General features: G+C 40.1%; 1 protein-coding gene and 1 pseudogene across 5 annotated transcripts in view; one reads left to right on the top strand and one right to left on the bottom strand.

Annotated features, from left to right (window-relative positions):
* Positions 1 to 13,415, bottom strand: part of LOC309383246 (dehydrogenase/reductase SDR family member 1-like) — a 182,030-nt pseudogene that overhangs the window by 2,961 nt on the left and 165,654 nt on the right. The gene's annotated exons all lie outside the window — the stretch shown is intronic.
* LOC309383241 (sterol O-acyltransferase 2-like) overlaps positions 1 to 13,415 on the top strand; it is a 126,069-nt gene that overhangs the window by 83,848 nt on the left and 28,806 nt on the right. For 3 of the 4 annotated variants that reach the window (XM_081935533.1, XM_081935532.1, XM_081935530.1), the window contains 5 exons: positions 4,376 to 4,488; positions 4,718 to 4,774; positions 5,398 to 5,505; positions 11,914 to 12,196; positions 13,065 to 13,140. In XM_081935533.1, the coding sequence (XP_081791659.1) occupies positions 4,376 to 4,488; positions 4,718 to 4,774; positions 5,398 to 5,505; positions 11,914 to 12,196; positions 13,065 to 13,140 (637 nt within the window). Of the gene's footprint in view, positions 1 to 2,241; positions 2,340 to 3,785; positions 3,845 to 4,360; positions 4,489 to 4,717; positions 4,775 to 5,397; positions 5,506 to 11,913; positions 12,197 to 13,064; positions 13,141 to 13,415 lie in introns of all 4 variants that reach the window. The other variant, XM_081935531.1, reaches the window with a different exon arrangement.

The raw sequence follows: 13,415 nt of genomic DNA, 5'->3' as shown, positions 1-13,415 counted from the left end.
AAATTAATTTAAATCTGAGAACAGAAGAAATAAGTGGTGGAATTAAACTTTGAATGGTTTTGGTCAGTGTGTTATCTTGCTCTTAAATGCTATTTTTATGGATGGAATTTATGCAAGCCTTTTAAAATGAATGGATTAAGTTTTCTTCTTCTATCTTTTTATTATTATTATTTTTGCAACCTATGGACTAAAATTCTCCTTCCTCATTACTATGTGTGTTTTTCTCTTTTTCTGCTCTATTTTACTCAAGAATTTGATTTTGATTTTTTTAATTTGAAATATAAAAAGAAAAGAAAGAAGGAAACAAAGAGAATTCTAACAACAGAGGGAAAGTTAGTGCTGCTGCTCGGAGGCTGGAGGCGTGTGTATTGGGAACGAAGCACTTTCACTTTCCTCACTGAACAGTCTGGCTTGGCAATTCAAAGTCTCACAGTTTGTTTATAGAGAGTCATAAGAACCAAAGGACGAATTGTTTACGCAGATGTCCATTTGAACTGTATCTCTAACCAGAGAAAGTGAAAAGAAGATTCTACTGTGAATTTATGTTTAACCTTGTAAAAATCCTTCAAGCCAGAGCAACAGTATTTGTCAGCTGGAAATTATGGCACAACTACAACAACAGAAAGAAGCTTTAAGTTTGCAAAAGATAATGTTTGAAATTCAGAAATTATCAAAGACATTTGAGAGGACGGAAAAGAAGTTGGAAAATCGAGAGCATCTAACAGTAAAATATTATGAAGAAGTTGGAGATGTTTATCAAGTGGAAAAAGTGGAGGTTAGAGTCCTAAAAAACAAAGACAAAAATGACCATAAAGAAATCAAATCCGCTGATATCTATGGTGATTGATTTGTGTCTGGAAATGGAGAGTGGAATACGGAAAGAGGAATTAAATGGAGGGGAACTCTACCCCAGATGGCAAGATACAGAAGAAGAAAAAAGAAAAGAATTTATGGATTTAAAGAGAGAAATTTTATTAGCAACATCATTGGTAACACCACTGACAATTAAAGATAAGCTGATCAAGGAAACAGAAGAAGGGCATCAAAATTACATGAGAGACTCAATAAGCAATGAGTTGCAAAGAGGAGTCCATGCAAATTTGATTAAGGAGATCATATGGACTAATTTTTATTCCACTTGCATAGTCGTTCTCAATTAATTTCTTTATTATGTCAGGACTTCTGTGCCCAAGTCATCTGTGCCATGTGTGAATGCAATTTGAAAGTTTTTCCTCCTTGGCAGTATTAAACATCTGATTGCAGTTCAGCTAATACAGTTCATTTGTAATTTTGGCATTTGCAAGTAAGATATACTCTCTTTTTGATGGCACAACTATTCCCTTGGAAGGTCTCTACTTTACCTTGTTTTGTGAGCTTCTTCACCAACAAAAGATAAATTTCAAAAAAAGGGACATACAGGACATTTTTCACATGTATCTTTTTGGTGACACTGGGAAACAGGACAGTAAAAAAAACCATATCTCATTCATTCTGATTCCATTTTTTGCCCTTTAGTTGTGGTGATTTTTTTTCCCTTTTTACTCTGTTCAAGGTGAATAAAGAAATTTCTGTTATTTGTCATGTGACTTGTAGTTCCTGAATCAACACATATTTGCTTGCAAACACGAGGTGCAATGTTTGGATCGAAAAGCATGCTAACTATCTGAAGAAAAATCACTTTATTCCTTCACACTTTTGGCCTTCTGAAATTTAATCTGTTTTTACATTCTGCAAACTGCTTTTAAATGGCTCTTTTTCTTGAACACAAAGCATGCACATGTTTCTTGCTTCATGTAACTGTTTTTATTCCTATTTTTCATCTTTAAAGCAGACTCTGCAACAGAAATCCTGTCACTATTAATGCTTTCTGTTTTACACTTATATTTATCCACAAGTTTGCCCTTAACATATTCCAATGTCAGCTTGCATTGGAACCTGCATCAAATGCTGTGAAAAGGATTTCATAACTTTCACTAAGTAATAGTGTTGCGACATGAAAATCTTTTCTCTTACACCTCTAAGGCGTTCTCAGCTGAAAATGTATAATTTGCTAAACGGGATAGGGAGGTCAGCCCTCTCTACCTTTGCTATCACTACCTGACGCTAGTTACCCCATTGGTGCATTAAGGAACTGCAAAGTTCTAACACCAAAGGCTTTCTTCCCCACACACCCCCACAGCCCCAGTGAATTAGTTCTCTGACTGCTGGACTGGAAATTAACCTAAGAAACTCTACTTTCAGAACCATCATGGACCCAAAGGAAATGAGCAATGGACCCGTGAGGCAAAGAAGCTCTCAGGAGCAGACCAGGGGAGAAGAGGAAACACAATTACTCAATGGTAAGGGGGCATTTAAGGAGCATGGGTGATATATTTTTAAGGTGACCAACTTTTTTACAATGAAAAGGAGGACAAAACACGTTTTATTGTCCAAAATGGCTTTTGTCGCACAAATTGGGGGATATCCCTGCTGTGGATAAATTATCTGGGGATTTTCAATTAGGCCTTGGAATTAAGTATTACTATGCAGAAATTAGCATTTTGGGAATCTCAGCAAAAAACCTTATATTACTTTACTAGAGAGCTTTGTAGTGTCCACCACATGCTTTGGAGTCCAATCCTAAGAATCTCCTGCCATTCTAAACACCTGCTAAAAGACTGTAGAACTTGTAGTTAAAGGAATAGTGTATGCTGTATGTTACCTATCTGTATTATCTTCTTAATACAGATATTCATAAAGTAAATGTAGGGATGGAAGGGATTCTGGAACAGGAGATGATCAAATGTACATTAATCACTGCATTTCATTCTTGGTTTTGGGCTTGACAGCAACCTATGAAATGGGGCAGAGAGGAAAGCATCCGATAATGATTGATTCACACATCAGTAAGAAATAATATGGAAAATTATGACAAAAAAAGATCAGAAATTATGCATGAAGAACTGGTGTGCATTTAATATTTGTCCAGAAATGCTAAAGTTCATCTTTCAAAGACAAAACAATGCAAGCATTTAGTTGAAGGAAACAAGGAACATCTTAGTTAACTAGTTACAAAGAAAACATTTGGGAATTTTCATCACAAGACCGTAACACTGTTGTTAAGTGAATCTGTCTTCCCCATTGACTTTCATTGTCAGAGGGTCGCAAAAGGGGATCTAATGACCTTGGTACACTGCAAATACATGCCAGTTACTATATGCCCAAATTTTAATCCCATGCCCATGGGGATGCTGCAATGGTTGTAAGTGTGAAAAATGTTCATAGGTCACTTTTTTCAGTCCCATTGTAACTTCAAACAGTCACTAAATGAATGGTTGTAAGTTGAGGACTATCTGTACTACACTCTAATATTTGTCAGATGTTCTGGCAATATTTCTTCCTCCATATCTACTAAAATGATATAATGTTTTATGCTGCTTTACTTGGTACTTAAGCAAAGTAAAATTATAGGATAAACACAGACTTCCCAATCTGCTGGTTAAAAGAGGTTACTATAGTGTGGAAATCTGTTTCTTAAAAAGGCTACAAAACTGAATTAAAACCATATGCTATATAAAATGCTTCAGAAGCCTGGTAGAGATAGTTTTGGACCTGTTTTATCCATCCCAAAGGAAAGAGAATGTAAAGAGTAAGGAAACGAAGGCTTGAAATTTGGAATAGTAATTTAGAACAAAAAACTCTGTACAATGGGAAGATTTCTGTCTAATCCAAGCAATGAACTGACTTCCTCCATTCACTCAATGTGAAATCATGCTTTTAAAATGAAGCTCTTTCTAATTCTATAGCAGAAGCTGAACACCTGGAGAAAATTAATGCCCACATCCAATGGAAGAGACACCTGGAGGTAATATTAGATATTACAATAGGTAATAATAAAAGCAAGTGGAAGATAGTACTAGAGAAATAAATATTCTCCCTAAATGATGAATAATCAAGAATGATGAAAATGGTCAATTCTATGGCTTCACAGTCCCATGGTCTCTATCCTTGTCATAGAGGATTAGGTCCTGTACGTTTATTAGGTTTTCTGGGCAAGGGAGTTTCTGTAACAGATCAAAGAAGGGAAGCAACCAGACATTGAGTAAGAACACACAGTTGTAGCTAATTAGTTGAGAAGAGCTGGCTACTGCATGAGGCAATCAAAGTTGTGCTTAGTTGCTGTGTGCTCTCTGCAATTTATCTCATGATGTTCCTACTGTGAATATATTTAGTTATATAAAACTGAAAGTTCAGTGTTAGAATCTCTGACTCCATTTGGACATCATCTGTGCAATTCCCTGACAGTGTCCATCACCTAAATGTATTCTAGGAATCTATGACAGGCCTGGGCATCATTAAATTCCCTCTGTTTTGTTGGTAGGTAATGAAGGAGAAGGTACTAGAAGAGATACACAATCAGCTGAGTGATCTCTTAGACAAGACCTTGGAAGAAGCAGCTCATTCCAGACCGCAGCAATTGAGTGTTGTCCCAACAAAGCAGGAAAGCAGGTGGAAGTGGTTCCTTGTAATTAATTTTGGAACAGGGATGGGGAAAATAGAGTCATCAGGCAGTGCTGGCTCAATGGCCTTGAAACAGAGATGAGCACCACCTCCAAGAGTCATCACTGACTGTGGAGTAAAATCCTCAGGGACTCTTACCTTTACCCCACTTTTCAGTGGTGAGAAGGGTTTTGAGAAATATATTAAATATTACCTGATTTGAAATCTTATCTTGCAGAGAGAAGGGTCAGCTACTGAAGAAGAAAGTCTTTGTCCCTCAACGGTCCTTGTTTGAGTAAGTATGCCTGGCTATGGTATGAACAAGACTTAGTCAGAGGGAGAATGTGCAAAGTAGCCGGCTCTCTAAGGCCTCGGGTTCCAAACGTGGCCTTGGGCAAATAAAACTGATATTCCACTGTTGACGAAGAACAAGAGTTTGAAACAGCCCAATAAGGACTGAGCATGCTCCATAGCCACACAATGCAGAGAGTCTTTGGTGGGTGCCGGGAGAGCATAAAAAGAATAGATACTGGTGATGGGAAACAAAATAGATTATTTTTGAAAGCATTAGGTTAATTACCACGATAGTCCATAGAGTTATTAATAGCACATTAGAATAAGGCTGTTTGTATTCCTAGCAGGAGTGAGATTCCTGCTTGGTCCAAGGGCTCAATTGCAGTCATATGTTGAGGACTACCTGTATATCTTTAGAGATGGAAACACACACACCCAGCCACTTGAATACCCCCCCCCCCAGCCACTTGCATGTTATTTCTTTTGTCCAAGTGAAACTACAGGTTTTTGCACAGAACACCAAATGAAAATCTTTGTTTCCCAGGTTTTGTCCAATGATCCCCAGCTCTCCATTTCTCTCAACTTCTATTATTTACTTGCTGGCAACTTGTCTCTCTTTTACAGCACATTGCTGGAGATGGAACATTTCCGCACAATCCATCACATATTTGTGGCCCTGCTCTGTATATTTGTCCTCAAACAAATCACTGTGGATTTCATCGATGAAGGACGGTATGATTCAGAAAAGGGGGCATGATAGAAAGACTGTCCTATGATGTATGCTAATTCTAGAGAAAGAGTGGGGATATGATGTTAATTGTTTTGTGCTAAGGGACACAGTAGGAATCCTAAGAACACATTTATCTAATCTTTAAACTTAGGTTCCATCCAAAATTAAATATCCTCGGGGCCCTGCAGGCAGCTTGACCCTGCTGCATCTCCTCCCACTTGTCATTGTTCATCTACTAGCTGAAAAGAAAATGGAATTTGTTCTTCTCCTTATCTTTGTTCTCCTGTTGAGCAGTAACACTTGGGACCCTCCTATGCCCGCCTAGAGATTAAACCTAAGTGGGAAATGCATCCATTGATGCCACCTTTGCTAGTCATCTAAACAATCTCCTCTATGCTAGTCACCTAGTTACACAGATACATTTCTTCTACCTTCCTTCTGAATGAATCTTGTTTCCTTTTGGGTCTTTCTGTGCACGTGTTCATGGCTGACCATATATGTTGTGCAGTGGTGGGTTTCAAAAATTTTTGGAACCTCTTCTGTAGGTGTGGCCTGCTTTGTGGGATTGGCTTGCTGCCCATTTGACTGGGTGGGAGTGGCTTGCCGCCAATGTGACCGGATGGGAGTGGCCAAGACAATGTCACTGAATTCTTTGCCCCAATGGATGAACTACAATAAGATTAAAATAAGTACACAAAACAATAAAAGAGCTACTTACAGAAAGAAGATGACTGTCCTTGCCAGTCTTCAGTATCACTGACTCCAATGAATGGTCTGCACAAAGAAGAGACACAGAAATGAACTCTTTCATTGCATGCACTGCATTAGGTTGAAACCAGCACACAAAACAATAAAGACAGCTACTTGCAGAATGAAGATTACTGTCCCTTTCTCCGTCTTCTGCACCACCACCTTACCACCGTGCTCCAATAACCTGCACAAAGAAGAGACACAGAAAGGAGGACTTTAATCGCTTGTACTTACTATATTAAGGATGAACCCAGCACACCCAGCAATAAAGACAGCTACTTACAGAGGGAAGATTACTGTCTTGCCAGTCTTCTGCACACCACCACCTCACCACCTTTTTGGTTGTTGTTATTTCCATATTGTTCTTAGGCTTCCAGACTCCTCAGTTGCAGCTTTCTTGGTCTTTATTCATGGATCATCAGCCGTGTGGTGGTGCGCTCTGAGCCCCTTTTTCATTGCAGGAATTGGGTCCCATCTCTCAACAGGCATGCCAACAACACTTATCACCATCAGATTACTTACGTTTGGAACAATTAGGTGGGTTCTTTGCTCTGAACATGGGTTCATTTTTGAAAACCCCCTTTCCGCCTCTGCTGAACTAACAGCAATTGTCCTGACAATATCTTTAGCTTTTCTGATACCGTCAGGAATTTTGTAATTGTTTGGATTTTTTAGCACATTTTCCAAAAAATCTCTGTAGTCATTCAAATTAATTTTGTAATTAAAAATTTCACCAAATTCAAAAAATGCTGCCTCTGCCTCAGCCCATGGAATGACTACATCTTCAATGTTCCAGTAATCTGGCTCCAAATATGTGATAAAGTGTAACTTGTTTGCAGCTGGCAATTGGCTACCTGTTTTTAGATGGTAGCAATCCATCGGCCTTTTGTTCAAATTGGTGATGATGCTTGACAGACTCTTGTCACAAGGAAGGGCAACAAATCATCGATTTGGAGCTAAATTGATGTTTTTGAAGGCTTGTGTTTTTAGCATTGCATCAATGTTGTTTTCATATGTGCCCTTTCTCTGTCTAAGCACTTCAAAAGCTTTGATTGTTCGCAATACTGACTTTTCGGCCTTGATGATACCTGTGCCTCTTCCCTGCAGACGCATTTGACAGGCGAGAAATCTCATTTAGAATATCTATCATGAGGGCCAAATCCTTCAAAAAATTTAGATTTTCAAAACGGGAAGCCATGCCTGGGAATCTTTCATTGCCCAGAAAAAACTGATGTAATGCTGGATAAGCATGCCACACAGCTATGGTTGCCCTTAAATTACAGGCATCCCATCTTGGTCCCAAAACTCTGCCAATCTTCACAATTTCAATGCCCAATTGTTCAGAGATTTGGAAAAGGTCATTCTGGCTCTTGCAGGATTTGTGGAAGGTGGTGTGTATTTTATCAAGGAAGATCTTGAAGTGGTTGAGTTGCTTTATTTCTCTTATTGCATCATCCAGCACAAGTTGGAGGTGGTGATTCAAGTAGTACCAGATTACGATGTTTGGGAAGCCTTGAGCTATTCTGGTGCTGACTCCAGATTTTCTTCCAAGCATAACTTTGGCACCATCAGAGCAGAAAACGATTACATTCTTCTGGAGATATTTGGTGGTAAACCCAACTTTACGCAAGCTTCCCATCGCTGCAGAACATATGGTTTCCACATCTTGTTTCTCTAATTCCAAAAGCTCAACGCAAATGGTTGCTGGGCATTCTGCATCCTCAACTCTAACAAAAACTATCAGCACTGCTTTCATTGAAAGTGTTTAGGCTTCATCGATTATTATGCACACCTTTAGAGTCTTTGCAATAATCCTGGAAAACATGATGGTTTTGATTTCGTTCGCAATGGATTCAACTATTTTCATTGCGGATCTCCATGAATGTAAGCCACATCCACTCCAACCGTAGTTAGCAAATTTACCTGTGCTTCGATGTCTGAGAATGGATTACATCTTTGTGCCAGATCGTAAACAGTAGAAAATATTGGATAAATGTTTCTCAGTTGACTTATCTACGGATTTGGTTAAAGCATCTTGATCCCATTGTTTACTGCTCTCCAAGCAAATAAGGTGTGCTTTTGATTGAAAAAGTTCCTTTAATTTTTTTCTGAGCAATGCTTGTTTTGTCTCCTTATTTTTCCCAGCTGGCACAACCTGGAAATGTTTCCACTCTCTAGAAACATGAATACCTTTCTCTAATGATAACATAGGTTTTGCACAGTACTCACAACCTAACTTCTTGTCGGATACTGCCAGTCCATCATACTTGTCCTTGAAGTGTCTATATTGCTGCAAATTCCAGCAGTCAGGAAGTTGTGGAACTTCAGTGGAGGAGATGGACTTGCTGCTTTCTCCAACCTCAAGTGGTGGAAGTGGTTGTGCTGCTGGTGGTGCTGGTGGTGCTGGTGCTGGTGTTGGTGCTGGTGACTGTTGTGGATCAGCTGATTCCCCAGCTTTTGTTTTTTTTTGGAAAAGAAAGCAGTCATACTCTGTTACCTCTTCTTCATTCTGTTAAATAATACGAACTGCAAAAGAAATAAAACAATATTGGACTCAATTGTGGTTGTAAGCTGAGGACTACAGGTAACAGAAGGGACCTCTGCTTTCACTCAACAATGTACAGTCTTTTCAGGAAGGATGTCCCCCAACAAACAGGAAAGATATAGTCTTTCATCCAAGAAGGTAGATCAAGAATGAATGTCAATAGGTAGATTCACAGAGCAATACAGATTTCTTTTTCTGAAATTTAGTTCTCAGTTCAAAAAAACAGGAATATATGAATTAGGTTCAGTACTTAGGTCGGTTCAAGTAGCCATTCAAGAGTTAGTGGTTAGAAGCAATGGTAAAGCAAGATATAGATTTAAAACCAGAAATAATTTGTTGGCTATTTGAAAGGGAATCCAATATATATTTAATTTTACACATGTTAGCAACTGCTGGAATTGTGTTTACACAGCAGTGGAAAATCAGAGATATGAAAATGAATAAATATTAGAATGTGCAGGAATAAATAAATTGACAATTAAAATCAAGAAGGCTTTGAATACTTTTTCACGTGGGATTTGTTTTAGCAATTGCTAACTAACAGAAACAGAAATTAGAAATCTAAAAGTATGAAAGAAAACACCAATTATGTAAGGAAAGGTCACTAAAATGTATAAGGAAATATTATTAGTACTTGATCATTATTAATGCATAAATAACTGCGGGACATTACACACCCACAAACTATGACAGTGCCAGGAAATCACTAAAAAATAACTGCAAATGAAACCAGTTTTTTCCCTAACCCTAAGGACAGGAAAGACAAAGCCACTGGAATAAAACCCATCAAAGCATTGTGGAAAATTATAAAGGACAGTGCCAGGAAGCTCACAGAACCAGCAACCATCTCACAATTACCTAAACAACCAGGTATCACACAGAGACACACAAAATCTGGCAAAGCTGCCTTGCACCAACCTGGCCTGCCCATAGAAAAGCAGCCACTTTGAGACACATAAACCATGCACCAACCTGCACACTTAAAAGCAACATATTGCATCACAAATAAACCATTTGCAAAAAGGAATAACATTTCTTGTAATAAACATATTCTATAAACAATAAATAAATAAAATTTTCCTAAAAACAATTTTTAAAAATATATTCTATAAATAATAAAAAGTCCTTAAAAACTATTTTAAAAATTCCATACACAATAAATTACAATAAAACCATTAAAAATATTCTATACTTTGAAATGTATTGAGTATAGAATATTTTTAAATGGTTTATTTCAATTTATTGTTGATAGCATATTTTTTTAAATAGTCTAAGACAATTTAAAAAAGATTCTACAAACAATAAATTGAAATAAACCATTTTTAAAAATTCTATACTCAATACTTTTTAAATAAAACGATTTAAAAAAATTATATACACAATAAATAAAATATTCTTTTAAAAAAACATTAAAAGCATAAAAGAAAAAAAAACTTACTAGCAGACAGAATCAGCAGCTCTCCGATGCGATGGATGCTGCAGGAAGCAGACAGGTGACAAAGCAGCAGGTAAGCTGGACTGAAGGGACAAAGGACAACCGGGTCAGCTAGGCCCACCCCCTGGCAGGCTTAGCCAGCCAGGTGAGACTGGAGATGGGGGGTAGGGAAGAAGGGTAGCAGGAACCCCACTTTCGGCCATGCGGCATACGCCAGCTTGGGGCTTTCGTGAGGCAAGGCCTGAAGGCCTGTGTGGAAGCCGTACGGGTCTGGATGGATGGCAACCGACTCAGACTCAACCCCTCCAAGACGGAGTGGCTGTGGGTACCAGCTCCCCGGTTCAGCCAATTAATTCCATCATTGGCCATCGGGGGCATCCAACTCGCCCCCGTGGAGCGGGCGCACAATTTGGGCGTCCTCCTGGATGCCCGGCTGTCCATGGATGACCATGTGACAGCCGTGGCAAGGGGGGCGTTCCACCAGGTTCGCCTGGTGCGCCAATTGCACCCCCTACTGGACCGGGATGCCTTACGCACGGTCACTCATGCGCTGGTGACGTCTCGCTTGGACTACTGTAACGCTCTCTACATGGGGCTTCCCTTGAAATGCACCCGGAGGCTACAGTTGGTCCAGAACACAGCCGCGCGGGTAATTATGGGGAGTACTAGGTACTCCCATGTGACACCGTTCCTGCGCGAGCTGCACTGGCTTCCTGTGGTCTATCGGGTGCGTTTCAAGGTTTTGATAACGATCTTCAAAGCGCTCCATGGCTCAGGACCTAGTTACTTGCGGGATCGTATTCTGCCCCATACATCCCTGCGACCAATCCGCTCGCACAGAGAGGGTCTCCTCCAGGTGCTGTCCACCAGGCAGTGCCAGGGGGCGGCGCCTAGGAGTAGAGCCTTCTCTGTGGCGGGCCCAGCCCTGTGGAATGACCTCCCCCCGGATATTAGGAATACCTCTGACCTCCGCTCCTTTCGTGTAAAGCTCAAGACCCACCTATTTCAAGTAGCTGGCCTGGCTCAACTTTGATCCAACTATATCGCTCCTGATGGGTTTTTTTATTTGGGGTATTTTAATTGTATTAAATTATTTAGGGGTTTTTAAACATTGTGTTTTTAATTGTTTTTATTCATCAGCTCACCTCCTCCTTGTATATGTGTATGTCTTGGTATACGTTTTTGTTATATGTATGTTTGTCTATATATTTATTTCCTATGTTTTATTGTACGCCGCCCCGAGTCCTTCGGGAGAGGGTGCGGCTAAGAAATAAATATTTATTATTATTATTATAAGCTGCAAGCCTGCGTAAGCTAGCTTCCCCCCCCCCCTGCGCTGATGCCACCGCTGTAGCCCAGCTCCTTTCGTCCACGTGACATACACCAGCTCGCGGCTTACGCAAAAGCCACAAGCTGGCGTAAGCTAGCGTCTCCCCCCCGCCGCTGCAGCCCACCTCCTTTTGGCCACGCGGCATATGCCAGCTCATGGCTTTCGCGAGCGAGTTCATGGGAACTTTCATGAGTTTCCTTCCTCAAAATAGCAGGACCAATCCCCTTCACTTTTCATCAGTCATACCACTGAATATTGGGGATAATGCGGAGAAACTGCTTATTTCATTTGAAACATCCTCATTTTGGGGCAGCATCCTTAGAATACTTTTTCTTCTTTGTCTTCCACAGTCTTACTTTGGATTTGGAGCTCTTCATCATTGGCTTTCGACAGCTGCCCACAGCACTCTTGGCCTGGCTCTGCATGTTCCTCTACACCTTATTTGTGCCCTATCAGGCCCTGCAAATGTGGTCAGGCTGCTTGAAGATGACCAGGTTCCCCAACCTCTTGACGGTCACCTTGGTGTTGCTTGTGCTGCTCTGCCATGCTGCAGTGTTGGGATTCTTCCCCGTCTATATTACTGTCTATTGTAATTTGGGAATTGCCTCTCGTTTCATTGTCCTCGTTGAGCAGGTATGGCACTGGGGCAGCACAAAGAAAGTGGGTACAGGGGAAAGGAGTTCTTAAACAGAAATGGGAGAAGCTAAGGTTGATGTTTGAAGTGAGGTTGGATTTAGGAAGGAATTCTGGTTGCTCCAGACATCTCAGTGTGGAAAGCATAGATAATAGCAAGCGCTAGAATGGCCCCCTGTAGCATAAATGTATACTTCCATACACAGGCCATATATTTGCCATTGTACAGAGAAGACATGCCAACCTCACTCCAGTTTTAAGATAGCTTTCTCCTGTCTGACACCCAGTCGTAGGATTCAGCCAGTTCGAACCACTTTGGGAGAATCAGTTGTTAACTTTCTGAGCAGTTTGGTGAACTGGTTGTTGGAAGAAATCATTAGGGCGGAGAACCGGTTTTTAAATTATTTGAATCCCACCCCTGCTGGTATCCTCTGAATGGCCTGGACAAACCACAAATAGAGTCATTAATGGTAGGCCAGGTTAAAGATATATACTTCACTATACATTGCCCTGAAAAAGATATACAGTACATTTTTAAAAAGTCTTGTGGCAGAAGTTATGGTCCTTAGCAGACATCGTCATGTATATGTCATGTTTAAATGGCTACAGTAGCACTTCCCATGGCCTCAAATATATATTCTTCTTGCTAGCTGGAAGATAAGCAGATTTCATTCAAGCAAGATGTTGAGCAGAAGATAGTATAACTGGCAGTTAGCCAAGTGAGTAAGCAGGGGCTATTTCTGTCTAAAAAGTCTAGACAGACAAGAGTCTGGAGCACCATTGGATCCATAAGATCCACCATGGGAACATGGGAATAACATAACTCAACTTCACGCTGTTTTGTTTCTCATTTCCCTCTGTGCCATAGATCCGGTTCCTGATGAAAAGCTACTCATTTCTGCGAGAATCTATGCCTCCTCTTCTCCATGCCAGGAACCAAATTGGTGAGTTTGACTTGGAGGCTCTTAGTGATGATTACGATAGCTACAAGTCACCCTCATAGTTCCCAAACTGATTTTCCACCAATTGCAGCATCTGAGTTGTAGCATAAGATAATCATGTAACCATTGGCTTCCATATGCTGATTGCTATCACAGACTTTCTCAACCTATGGAACTATTGGATTACACTTTCCATTTGCCTACCAGCGATTGGGTATAGTAGATGTCGTAAGTAGATTTTAAGTGTTGCAATATTCTAAGAAAAGTAATATGGATGC

This window comes from Natrix helvetica, assembly GCF_964273705.1.
Source record: "Natrix helvetica genome assembly, chromosome: 1".
Taxonomy (NCBI): Eukaryota; Metazoa; Chordata; class Lepidosauria; order Squamata; family Natricidae; genus Natrix; species Natrix helvetica.
This window is presented reverse-complemented; position numbering and strand designations above follow the sequence as displayed.